The sequence below is a fragment of the Chroicocephalus ridibundus genome, chromosome 10, assembly GCF_963924245.1.
Source record: "Chroicocephalus ridibundus chromosome 10, bChrRid1.1, whole genome shotgun sequence".
Taxonomy (NCBI): Eukaryota; Metazoa; Chordata; class Aves; order Charadriiformes; family Laridae; genus Chroicocephalus; species Chroicocephalus ridibundus.
The window spans coordinates 14,439,643-14,453,376 of record NC_086293.1 but is presented as its reverse complement, the minus strand read 5'-3'; the positions used below and the strand labels follow the sequence as shown (position 1 = coordinate 14,453,376).

The following is a 13,734-nucleotide window of genomic DNA, read 5'->3' as shown; positions in this document are numbered from 1 at the left end:
ATAGGTGGCATCTCCCTTCATCCAGAGAGGTTGTCACAGGCCTGGCTTCTGTGAAATAGCATCTGGAGATACCCTGCTTTTCTCAGTGGTTTGTGAGGAAAACCGTTTTTTCCCCACCTTCCAAAAAATTTTAGGTTTTACATCTTTTCCCCTATTCTGCAATGAAACCTTTCTTTGGCTGAAAAAACCCACAAATCCAACCCTAGAGCTGAACAAAACCTGGCCAGGGGAGCTGGAGCCGTTTACTCCAAACCAGCAGATAGACAGACACCTGTCTGGGACCAACTGCCAATGGGAAAGATTTGGGGTTGAACAATGGGGGACACTTTCCTTCGGTCCCACAACCCCTTCTTCCCAAGCCCCTGTGGCTGTAGTGGCTGTTGGCACAGAGATGGGCCTATTGCCAAGCCAGATACTCTTAGGACTGTAATTTAGGGATATTTGTAACGCTTTTGTGCTAATTTTTCATGCTAATGCACAGGTGGACCTTTTCTGGGAGTTCCCTCTTGGTTGCTGTTTTTTATGCAGGATACTCAGATTTCGGTTGTTACCATAATGTTGACATTTCTTTCTTTTTCCAGAAAAACTTCACCTGACCATTGCCCAGGGGACACTGGAGGAACTGAAACCAGAGTTAGGCTGCAGGAAGGATGCGCCTCTGGCTCTTTGAATGGCAAGTTGGTCAACTAAGAGGATAAAACTGTACCGGATTGGTGTCAAGGTTATTGCTGAAGTTCGTCATCCTCTAGTCCCTCTTGAGTGGTGAAAGGAGGAATGCCATGGAAATGCTCAGAAAATGTGGGAAATTACTTAAAAAGAAAGATAAGAACTTCCAGTAGGCTTTGATCTTCCTTTGGCATGAATTTTCCGGGTCCTCCACCTCCTGTGCCTTCGTGCCCAGGCACAAAAGCCCATGCGCATACTCATGAGTGCTTTAATTCACAGTGCCAGTCCCATCCCTTGGTGAGCTGCAGAGATCATCATTCTTCCTGGAAGAGAAGGGAGGGAAAAATCATATGGTTTGGGTTCGGTGGTGTCTGATAGGGGGTTTACGTGCTTTTGTGGTGGAGGTGGCCTGTGGCCAAGCGTTGTACCTTTTCAAGTAGCAATGCCCAGGCTTGTGTCCCCATATAAAGCCTATTACACTAAATATATTCCTAGATTCATTCTTCCCAGATGTTCCCATCTTTTGGGTAATATATCATCACAGTGAAGTACTCTTATAATGTATTACACTAATACATTGTTCGAAGGACACCACTGATGATAAATTTCTTAAATGATGGTGCTGTCTAGGGATAATGACTCTAAGAGCAAATGCAAGGTAATGTAGTGATTTTTTTAAACCCGGTTCCAGAAAGAATGTGGAGACATCTTAAAGCCATTTTCATATGGGGGGAATGTTAAAATATGCAATATTTCAAGCGCTATTTAACAAGCACTTGAACAATAGCAGCATTGATGATAAAGGTTCTACATTTAAAACCAGTCCCTTTATTCTGTTGTCTTTTAGCTGCATTTTACATGAAATTTTGTCAGATTCTGTTGTTAAACCCTTATTTGAGAGTGTTTTAAGATTAGTTTGGGTTTTTTTGATGATCACTTGAAAGGTACATCTAATTTTCATTGTGAGCAGGGTACAGTCTTTCTTATGGTGTTATTTTTGAATTTTCATTCTTGTCTTTCAACAGGCCAAATTTTTAGGATGTTTGTTCATATGATCAGAGCCAGGAAGATTTTACTAATTGGCAAGCTTAAAGGTTACAGTATCCTTGCTATCGCAGAAGAATTGCCAGACGATGGCAAAATCCTTGCATGCGCAGAAGCGCCGTATCCCGGAGTGAACAGCCAAGAAGCATTTGATTGTTCTTCAGATGGTAAAAAGATAAGCATGCGAGTGGGACCGATGGCAGACACTTTGGAGGTAAAGTCAGTTGGAAGGGAAGTTTGGGAGCTCTCATGCAGAGCAGATTAAAGAGTTTCGGGCAGGTCCTATTTCCTGCCCACAAGATGCTGGGTGGTGACCCTTGTTTGCATGCAAATATGTGAACACACTCTCATACTGGAGTTATTTCTTATTCATGATGATGTACGGTGAGACAACTCTGTCACACAAGATAGATAGTTTTTTCTCTTCTTAACTAAAATACTGCACCTTTTGATCAGAGGGATCACAAGCTCTAAATGTAGGTTGATGAGCTTCAGTGGCAGAGTTTTACTTGACGTGGATGGGCTTTGTTTCAGGGTCTCTAATACCAAACACCACAAGCTGAAAGAGTGCGTCTGTGTGTGCCGGGCATGCCCTGAGAAGGAGAGCTTGCTCCCCAGGGCAGCTTGCTCCCAGTGTTCACAAGAATTGTTACAGTCCAGCAGAAGTTTGCAATTCGTCCACAACCTGTCACTCTCTTCCCCATCCGGCAACACAGCGGGCCATTAGACCCCAAGTTTCTCGCTTCCAGAGCAATGTGGTAGGCTTCAGACCTGCAAATGCATTAGCTATATTTGTTTCATTCTGACTAGTGACTTTGTCCCAAGAAAGAGAGAAGCTCATGATTGCCAGCAGCTAGAGGAGTTCCATGTTTATTTCCAGTTTATGGATCTCCAGGATGTTGCTGCAGGTCCAGCGCACTGACAGGTGATGCCCATGCCAGGTTCATTAAATATATACCCTTCTTCTTGTTAATGCAAACCGGTTTGATCTGATTCCATTTTCAATCTGGATGTGTCAGTGTGAGCTTGATTGTAACTGTATTTGCATTAACAAGTACCATATTTGTTTCTAAAATGAAATGGCCAGGAGCCTTCTGACCTCTGGCTTTCATGACCTCCAAGTTTGATAAGAAAGAAACAAAGAGCTTTGCCAAGGATATGAATAAACGAAACGTTACAGATCACCTGCAATGTGCAGCATTTAAAATCCCAGCTCCCCGCAGTGAGTGTGAAATTAATTGAATTGCTGTTGCTCTCTAGTGCCCATTCTGTGCAACTGACTTACTGTGACTGAATTAAAATATCTAGAGGCAGGCAGAGTACACGCTGTGCAGAGATTAAAGAAAGGAGCAAAGACATGAAAATTAAATCCTTAAAACAGAACGTTGCAATTGATTTTATATCCTCTGATTGCAACGCGAAGGCACATCCTGACCCCAGTTCTGCAGGTACTTGGGGCTTTGAATAACTCCTGGAGCTGATGGGAACGGAGATGCTCGTGTTTGGCAGAGAGATCCCGGCACTGGGGACACCGCTCTACGCAGGATCTGTGCGTCGGGCTCTGAACTGTTGTTGCTCAACCTGGCAGATATTTTGTCGTTCGTATAAGGACCATCAGGATCATCTTACAGGTCTAAATGATAAAGTGACATACTCTGGTGGCCTCTCTGGTGCCCTGGCATTTTGGAGTCATTGGGATTTGCCCAGCTGGAGTGGGGCAAACGCACCTGGGTGCATGGAAGAGGCTCAGGCTCTGACCAGTGCTGCCTTTTCCTTCACAGAGAAGACCAGCTTAGGTTGGAGACCAAACAGGCTTCCTCCACTGCCACCTGGGCATGCTGAAAGGCAGGAGGACGAGGCAGTGGTGGGCAGGAGCCAGGCCAGGGCTAGCACAGCCGAGCTCTCACAGCTCAGCTTCATGGAGGAGGTGGAGAACAGTGTTTCTGTCCTGCAGCGTCTGCAGGGAGGCCAGTCTAGAGCAGAGCTGGGTAAGAGACACTGAAAAGCGTGGTGAGATTCAGGAGAGCTGAACAAGCTCTGGCAAGGATTGTCTTTGCTGTCTGCATTGTCTGCAGCCCCAGGTTCGTTCCTGTTCCTCTACACAAGTTAGAGGGCAGAAACCATCACCCACCTCTTGCTCTTTGGAGGCGGCTGCTGCAGCTCCCTTGCTGTGGTGACTATGGCTGAATTTTGCTTCCAAGCTGAGAGCAATAGGGCAGGATTACTGCTTATCTGCTGCTTCTCAAATCTTTGTAGCACTGCAAGCTCTTGGCAGCAGAGGATTTGCCTCGCTGCACTGGCTCTTTCAAAGCACAAAAATGTCATATGATATATAAATAATGCTACTTGGCAGGGAATTCCTTTTCTGCTGCATGAAGCTGTGATTCAGAAAGTCCAAACTGCCAGCAGGTATACGATGTACTCTCACTTCTGGTGTAGAACTAGTCTACCCAAGAGTTCCATCCGAGCCTCGGGTAGAGGGTACCATCCAAGTGCTGCAGGATGTGTCCAGTGCTGTGTCCACACCTACTGTCAATGTCCTTTACAAGGAAAGCTGCCAGATGTTGCAGCAGTTGCCACAAGGACGTGAAAGCATCTGTGCCAGTGCACCTCAGACAGCGTGGCCTTTGTGGGACCCACGTGGCTCTGGCTCTTCCACCTACCACTGCGGTTCATCAGGGCAGTGAGGGAGCAGAGAGCAGTGCAAAGGCAGCACGTCAGTCCATAGTGGCACCTTCACCAGGGTTTCTGAAGCCTCTTGTTGCTCCTCTGCCTTATTGCACAGCGTTGGCAGGGATGGACGGGTTCCCTGTCTCTTGTCCCAGGTCAGAGCCAGCTGCAAAACACCTGGGCTTTTGAGCTATCAAAGGATGCTAAATACCAAACAGGAGCTGCTGAGCTCAGGTGCACAGTGGGCTTCGTTTGGTACCTGAGGGCACGATGGAAAAAATCCATCTTTCCCACGCGTGAGGGACAGCAGGCACTCCCAAGCCAGGTCAGGTCCCCACCAAAGCACACAGCTCACGTACACCACGGCACAAGCCTCTGTGCCCCATGACCTCAGTGACGTTGACATCATCTTTCAAAATGTGGACTGGAGGGAGGCCTTTCCCTGGGTTCAGCCTCTGGTACAGGTGCTTTCGGTGGGAATTAGCTACCTCTTCAACGCGTGCCGGGCCAGCATTTAAAAACCTTTCCCAACAAGCTCCTTAATTCTAAACTCTTGTCTTGCTGTGCCTGAGTAATGTGCCTTGCCATGCATCAGCTGTGAGCAAGAGGCCTGATCCTGCACAAAGAGCTTCCTTGAATTCCCTGGGGACTTTTGGTTGAACAATGGCTGCAGGATTGAGTCCGGAGGGAATGCAAACTACCAGGAAATTATTCCCATCCGTGATTTTGATCCTTCCATTTTCAAATTGAAAACGCAACATGAAAAATAACACTATGTTTGCAGCAGATTCTGCTGATTGCAGGGCATTGTATAAGCATGTCAGGGTCTTCTTTTTTCTTTTTTCCCCTCCTTTTACCAGACAGAATAGGTGAAGAGGTTGAGCTGCAGATCTCATTTCTCCTGTTTTGCTGCTTGTGAAGTCTGCCAACAGAATCCACCTTGACAAAGTCAAGGACTCTGCGTTTAATGTTGAACTGAGTGAATAAATTATGCATGAAATTGTGTCGGAGTCTCTAGTGTGCAGAATTGCTCCTTTTGATATGAAAGGTTAATTCAGAAAGGAGTCCAAAATAGCTGGAAATTGTGGGGATAAGTGGATAGTATTCACTGTTGTGAGCTGTTATTACTAGAAATTGCATTCCCTCTCTAGCTTCCCTAGAGATTTAGCTTTGCCGGTGAATATAAACTGTACTCAATAGAATAGCATTTAGGAGTAACAAGAGTGTATGTCCACATACAGTAAAATATTCTAATGGTGTTTTAAAAGGGAGCTGTACTTTTTCATGTGTTCTGTGTACCCTAAGGATGGATTGCTATTACATTTAGGTCAAGAACAAGGCAGAGGGAAGGGAATAAGTTTTGAGTACATCTTTATTACAAATATGCTGATTGTATGATCCATATCAAAGGAACTGGACAACCATTTTTTTTTCTGATTGAGTTTGTATGTGCCTTATGAGAGAGCGTTGTCTCTGATCAGGTCTCCAATCAGGTTTTCTCTCAGCTTTGGCAGAAGATTCATTCGTGTTTTTATTCGGGATGTCCTCTGCCTGGTCTTTTGCTGTATTTGTCAACAGTGCAGCTGTGTCCTTTCTCGTGCTCACTTTTGGTGCATCTCCTCTATGCAACACGGTGCTACAAGTTTTTTTTCTTTTTTAATCCCAAAGGAAGTTCATGACTCACTGTAAGCAAAAGCATTGATTTTAGACAAGTTTGCTCTGAATTAAGACACTTCTTGTTGCCATCTGTTAGCGTCTATGATGCCTCTGTAGCAAGGAGCAGGGATTGCACTGTAAACATTCAGGAAATTAGTTTCTGCGGGATATTTTGCAGGCAGATTATTTCCTTCTGGATCTCAGCTTTCCTCACAGTTGGAGACATTTGGGCTCTGCCTCTCTTCTAGCAAAGGACAAAAGCATTTCCAACGTGCTGAGGTCCCATGCAGGGCCAGGCCCAGTCTGCTCTGGAAGGACAAGGGTGGTCAATCCCTCCTCTTAAACCCCTCATCCATTTTGAGAAGGACAGCAGTAAGCTCTTCTCCCCATCACTGCGTATTTCTAGTGCTTAGCTGCATGGTCAGAGCTACCAGCAGAGCAGCTTTTTTTCTTTCTGGTGCTCTCAGTTCAGCAAGGGGTCCTGGCAGTGAGGAAAACCCTCTCCAGTGTGGTACCCTGGCCATGGTGACCTCCTGTCCAGGTTACCCATGCTCTGCTAGCCAAGGAGCTCCGGGAAATGGAGCACCTTCCTGTTCCTGTGGCTGTTAGCCTTTTGTGTAGAGGCTGCTTTGGAGGCAAAGCTGGTTCAAGGAATTTCTTGCATTCCTTTTATCAGCCTGGAGCTGTTTCCAACTAAACACGGAAAACCCAACAGCAGTTTTGAAGCTGTGGAACCAAGAAGCTCAAATGATGGCAGGGTTGCAGTATTAAGTCCTGAATCACTCCAAGACAGTCATTCAGGCATTTTCATGTAAGTATCTAGTACTAGGTATCTAGAAGAAATGAAGGGTGTCCAACTGACCTTCACGGCTGGCTGTTCAGGACTTGATGAACTGGCAGAAGAGAAATGCCTTCCAAATGGTGGTCTTGCACACATAGGCAGTACAAGGACAAAAAGGCATGTGGTGGATACACATACAACACATCCCTCCTGGGATGAAGGCTGTGAAGTTAAAAGGTGGTTTATCTGTATCAGAAGACAGCTAAGGAGGAGATAAACTGTCAGCAGGTAGATAGTACAGAGAGGGCTGAAATGAGAAGTCCGGCTAATATCCAAAGAGCTACGCAACTCCATATGGACCTAATGAAGTCAATGCATAAAAGTGAGATTCTTTTTCATTAGGGAGCCATATCATGGAGCGGTAGTAACATATGTTCAGAGATGGCCACATCTGCTTCTGAATGTTTGCCCCCCACCTCCTCTGCCTGGGAAGGTTACAAGTCAGAAAGTAGTGATAAGTCATGATAATTACTTGAATTTGGCTTTGGCTCTTCTCTCTGGGGAACAAGACCTCTAATCTCTCTTCCTGATGGACTCCTCCTCCCAGTTTTCGTCTTCTGACCCTTCCTGAAGGATCTACGTTGGACAGACTGTCTGAGTTGGAACCTGGTATCAGATGCTCTTGCCACAGTAGCAAAAATGTTCCTGCTGCTTTCCCCTAATACAGCCCAAGAGGGAACCAGGGAAAAATTTTCTTACTGGTCATGAAATGAAAAGATGAATCCCAGGAAATCAGATGTCCTAGTTTCTACTACATTTATTATACACCATCATATATTTGGCTTTAAGGTCTTCTATTATAGTGTAATATCAAAAGGTGTCCTAAACGCGAACTCGTGAATGCTTTTGGCAGAGCTTCATTGCTGTCAAGCGTCTGCAGTTAAGTGTGACTATCCAGGCTCTCAGGCAGGCTTAATTTCTTAACCACTAGCAAGCTCACAATGACACCAGTTTGCACAATGGAGTAATTCAGAGCTTGAATGATCCACTTCCCGCGATTTCCTTGTCTGAATGATGCGCTCCCTGCTTCAGAAAGGCTCCTGAAATCTCTGTTTGGGAGCCATCAACCTCACTCCCGAAAACAAATTAGTTTTTCACATTCTGTTGCCATTTGTTATTGATGCTTTCTCTCCTACATCTCAGGGGATCGCTCATCACTCATCGCGCACAATGTCTCCAAACACAAAAGGGAAATCTGGACGCAAGAAGTGCTGTTAAGAGTTGTGGTAGAAACAGAGAGTTCTGGAAAACATAATTGTTTCTCTTTTCACTCGAAATGCCAAGACATGAAAGCGTTTCTGCTTGCCGAGATAGGTGGATGAGCCGTTGTTTCATTGCAACGCACACAGATGCAGTTAAATAGTCCCAGATGGAATCTGAAATATTCCATAGCAGCCTCTTGGGCAGCGAGTGCATTAACTGCCACAGGAGAAGGCTGTAAAGGCTCCCATCTGGTCATCCATCAACACTTTTATACATTATCATCAGCAGCCTGCTTGGAGGGAAGGTGTGCCACATTTCTGAAAATCCAATTAGATGATAGCAGCCAGTTCTCTTTTATCCTCTCTGTTGCTGAGCCATCCAAAGCATTTTTTTAGATTAAAGAAACATCATTTTCCTTCATAGGAGCTGTGCTGCTTTATCTCTATCATGACCTGTTCTTTTATGTGCTTTATAATTCTATTATTAATTGGGATTTCAACCATTTGCCTGCTACTGAAGTGGGACTCACTAGTTTGCAATTCCCAGGATCAGCCTTATGCCTCTTTTTCCCAAAGACTGATATAATTGCCACTCTTCAATTTATTGATAGTCACTCTTTTGAGAAGAGATAACTTATTGCAGCACCTCAGATGCAGGGTTTGATGCCAGTCCTCTCCCTTATCCTGATGGATCGATTCCCTTTGACGCTAGAGATGCAGAAGTTTCCGCTGTGACTCTCAACTCCACAAGCTGGGATGAGCTGTCCTCCTTTATATCTTGATTTTCTCTGAGAGGTTCAGAGTTTTGGGCACCAGCGCTGCTGAAAGAATTGTTCGCAAAGCATGGAAAACTCCCAAGATCTCCATAAGTAATTCTAGCAATGTTACCTTAAAAGAACAGGGTTCCCTCTGGTTTGGGTTTTATATAAAGGACATTTTAATGGCGAGACTTTAAATTTTCAGGTAAATAATTAGTGTTTTCTCCAACATAATTTTTTTCCAGGCTTTACATGCTGAGGATGAGCACTTTGATATAGTCTTTATTGATGCTAATCAAAGGAACGCTGTTAACTACTACAGCTTTGTCATGGATAACCACTTGCTGAGAATGGATGGAGTGGTCTGTGTAGAGAATACACTCATGAAAGGACAAGTCTACCTGGAGAACATATCTGATGAAAATGTACTAGCTGTCAGAAAATTAAATACAGTGATTAATTCAGATCCTCGTGTTCAGCAGGTTAGTGCAATGCAATTGGTTAAGGTGCCCGTGATACTGTATCTATGGATTTTGCAAAGTACTCTTTAAAATGTTTCTTTTGTTGGTGCCATTATCCAGGGGACCTAAAATGAACTCAAAATTTATTATAATTCACCTTACTTGAGCTCTATGTATGAGTTTCTATATTCAGAAATGGCCCCTACTCTCTATCTACATCGTATACAGTATTAAAGGCAAGATAAAAGTGGAGCACTTAAGAGCGAATAATCAACTCTACAGTACAACCGAGGAACCGCCACTCTGCTTTAAAGGCTCTGGAGGCTGTAGGGCATGACCAGCACAACAGGAGCCAACAAAGCCAACAAAACCTCCAGCAGGCGAAAAAAAAAATGCTGTGGTTTTAGAAGCAAAATTAGACAAATATTCTCTAGGGGTTTAAAAGCAGGTATGAATGATGCACCCCGGGGCAGTAAAGATGCCAGCAGCCTGCAGAGCTTGCTCTCCCCGTGGCTGCACTGGGATGGCAGAGATGGGGGAGCCACCGAGGATGGCCAGACCCCTGCCTGCCCTTCTGCGCTCTCAGACCAGTGCCCTGGTGGGACAGGTGGGGTCTGCTACATCCCTCCCACGCTCTCCCCTGCCATGGCTCCTGCCCAGGAGGTTTGGGTATGTGCCTCATGGACTTAAGGTCCTTGCCTATCTGCAGGTCAGACGGCCTCTAGACGTGCCTTCTGTGATTTGCTATTTGTCCTATCACCAACGTACCAAAAGCAACGGCTTTTCTTTGTAGAAAAGGAAAAATTAATGATAGTTTTCTGTGTCCTGAGTCTTACTGTTAGCTATTCAATGCATGTAAATAGCACGTTGTTCCCCCCCTGTAATGTTCTAATAGTTTGATATTGGTGTCGAATCTCCAGCACTGAGTGCAGCTTTCACTAAGGTGTGATAATGGCGTCAGAGGAGGCAGGTGGAAAAACCCACTGACATTCACCTGTGATGTTCTAGCAAATGCTGACGAGCACCGAAGTGTTGCTGTTATGGTTTGCTGAGCTCCAAGGATAAGACTGGAATAGAATCATAGAATCGTTTAGGTTGGAAAAGACCCTTGGGATCATCGAGTCCAACCATCAACTCCACTCTACAAAGTTCTCCCTTACACCATATCCCTTAACACCACAATAGCCTCATGACAGCGTTAGCCAGGCAGTGGAAACCCAGAAACCTCAGTGGCTGGCACTAATTTAGAAAATGGGGAGACAAAATTGCATTTTTTCCTAGCATTTGCGGAAGCCGTGAGTTTGGAAGAGGAATGTGAGGAAATACAAATGCCTGACATATTTGTGTTGGAAGGAATTTCAGCTAAAGAACAGGAGTAGGAGAAAAACTGCCATCGCCTAAGGAAGGAAGGACTGTCCTTCATATCAGTGGAATCTGGGTGATGGAAAGCAAGGCACAAAGCAGTTGAGCACTGTGTGTGTATGTGTTATATTTGCAGATAATTTTACCTGTGCAGAGTGGACTGAGCATCATTCAAAGGAGCCCTGCGCCTCCAGATGCAGTGATCGAATCCAAGGTGTGTATTTCCACTGTGTGAGCACTTCTGGGAAAATTTTGACACTGCTGAGGACAATGACAAAATAATTTCCAGGAGTTTAGTGGTGAGAGCCCAAACTCACGTTCTGTCGTGCCGTGGTACTGTGCAGCATGGATTTACCAGCTTGGGGCTTGACACGTATTAGCCTCACTAGTCCAGGGTTATACTAAAGGTATTAAATGCTGATTCCTTGCAAAGTCTTCTGGCTCAGCTGTGCTGGTGCTGTGATAAATCCCGGAATGGCTGGTGTGCTCCTTGCCGGGTGTCTGCCCGGTGCTCTCTGGTCCTTGCCGTGCAGGGGAGCGTGGGCAGATGGAGCCGGGGCACGGCCGTAATGAACCAAGGCAATATTTCTGAAGTAGCTCTTTTTTTTCCCCCCAAAGGCAGCACATGATGCCCTCCTATTCTCTTTGAGCTGAATATTTTCATGGCCTTAGATTTTGCTTGTCCTGTGAAGAAGATGGTGCTTTTATCTTTTTCCATTTTATGTAGTGGGCATCATCCAGCTGTAATGAAATTCCCATCTGGAATCATAATGGCCTAACTGGGTAAATCCAGACCCAAACATCCTGATTGTTTTGTAGTTTCTGAGTGCTCCCAAAGCTACACCCGCTGGTAATTCCTGGCATTTCAAACTCAATATTTTAAACATCTTGTATTTTCCATTTTGATTCCAGTCAGGGGGAAATGATGTATGGCAGCTGATCAGATGACAGCTTGGTTTAAGTTATTGGCTGATATCTTTATTTGCGCACCAGCCTTGTGAAGATATTTTGATTGCACTCCACTGGAGCCAAATCCTGCCTTTGGAAACTTGTTCTTAGCCTCTGTGATGCCTTCCTGGAGCCAGCTGAGCCTGAGGGCAGGACTGGGCCTTGGGAGTGAAATAACTGGAAGACTTAATCACTCATCTTCTAAGAGATTGTTCCTGACCCATCTCCCATGGGAAGCTGAGTCAGGAAGTACTGTAACCTACTCTCATGTAAGTGGAGTGGTCAGTGCATCTGCTTCCGCTCCATTGTCTTGCACCTTAGTGCTCCTATTGAGACTAATATCTGTGGGGACAGGGGTGCTTTCCGGCTTGAATTAGTCCTACCTTTTGTATTAAATGGTGGGCCAAGAAGACATGGATCCCTGTTCCTGCTCCCACCTCATTCTCACAGGCAGATTCCTTCATAGCTATCACGTTACCGAGCTTTGCACCTTCTTGTGCAATGTATATATGTTTTTGTTTCAGAAAGAAGTGGTGAGGGATGACGTCTTCTGGGGTTATAACAGGTGCCGCATCCTCGACCGACTGCGTTTGGATGGCAAGGTGGCCTATGTCACAGGCGGAGGGCAGGGAATTGGGAGAGCCTTTGCTCACGCGTTGGGGGAAGCCGGTGCTAAAGTAGCCGTTGTGGACCTGGTCCTTGCAAAGGCGGAAGCGGTGGTGTGCGAGCTCAGCCTCAAAGGTAAGCACGGGACTGACCTGCAGGCCCTGCTGTAGACGAACCAGCGATGGGTGCTGTAACAGGCTGCTTTCCTTGTTCAAACCCAACCTGCTGTCCCTCAGAGTAGATCGTGCATCAGCCAAGGCACCTCAGTCCTCATTTAAGGATGGATGACAGACATGGTCTATGAACTCGTTAGCACGTACTCCCTCCCTGGCACCTCTTCCACACCTAATGTCTGGACCATGAGCCAAAACACCAAAACAGGGTTGAGGTATTCTCAGCCTAAATCTCTCATTCTGCCCTCGAACTGAAGCAAAGTAATTTTTGAAACCCTCAGCTGTAGTTCTTTCAAACGTGCAAGCTCAGACATAGGAACAAAATACTAATAGACATAATAACTAAAATCCCAAATAAGAGGTAAAATCCTCTACAAGCCACTTCTATTTTAGCAGTAAAAACAGAAAATGTAACATAAAATTGAATTTCCCCCTGGGGTCGTGCTAAACTGCAATTGTAAAGGTGAAAAAGAAAACTGGAAATATAATTTTAATGAGAAGAGAAAGGAAGTGTTACTCATTTTATAATTTCTTTAGTGAGATTACAACTGAGCCTTCTTCAAAGTTCAGTACTTCATTGCCTCTAAAGATGGAAGTTTACCCAGGAATTTTTCACATTCCCATTTGGATAAAGTCACCAGTATTTATTTGTTTCCACTCTGACTTCAGGAAGGGATTGAGCCATTGGAAACCGTATTCTCCAGCAAAACCAGCCACTGCAGGTGTATTTCTATCACTCGGTCTCAACGGGGAAGGGGCAAGGAATGGTTTGATTCTGGTTTTGATACCATCCTGAGTTCTCCACAGAGAACATCTGAAACAAGAAGCCCCGGTCTGTACGATCCCAGCTCTAGTAAGCAGGAGACACTTACACACCGAGTGTCAGTGTACTGGTTAAAGCTTTGACCGCTGGTCTGATCCTGAATAACGACCCAGAATAGAAAATGTCCAGCTCCTATTACAGATTCTTGAGTCATCCAGTCCCTCCTTCCCTGAAGCTTTTCATTTTCTTATGCACTGAAGCCATATGGTCTTGGCACAAAGTAGCTGTGCCCTACAAGTTAACTTGCCTTTTGGACATTTTTTCACGGTGAGATCCTGCATATCAAGTACAGCTATTCAGATAGAAATGGGCTACTTGATAGAGCCATGAGACTTTGGATGCCAACAGCCTATTTGAAAACTAACTTAACTTTTCTCCAGGGCATTTTCAGCAGGAGTTTGATCATCCATCCTTCAGTGGCTGCCCTATATCTCTCCTCCTTTACCAGTGGGCTGCAAGTCCCGGAGGAGGTGGGGGTTGTGTTACAAAATGCAGTCGGAGAGGTCACGAGGCATAGCAAATAT

At 45.2% G+C, this 13,734-nt stretch overlaps 1 protein-coding gene across 1 annotated transcript in view; it reads left to right on the top strand.

The window, feature by feature from the left end:
* The first annotated feature begins 759 nt into the window (after positions 1–759).
* Positions 760–13,734, top strand: part of LOC134521567 (D-threitol dehydrogenase-like) — a 28,197-nt gene continuing 15,222 nt past the window's right edge. Inside the window, exons 1-5 of the mRNA XM_063348147.1 lie at positions 760–798; positions 1,692–1,924; positions 9,083–9,319; positions 10,797–10,891; positions 12,147–12,349. Of these exons, the coding sequence (XP_063204217.1) occupies positions 780–798; positions 1,692–1,924; positions 9,083–9,319; positions 10,797–10,891; positions 12,147–12,349 (787 nt within the window). The 5' untranslated portion in view covers positions 760–779. The remainder of the gene's footprint in view (positions 799–1,691; positions 1,925–9,082; positions 9,320–10,796; positions 10,892–12,146; positions 12,350–13,734) is intronic.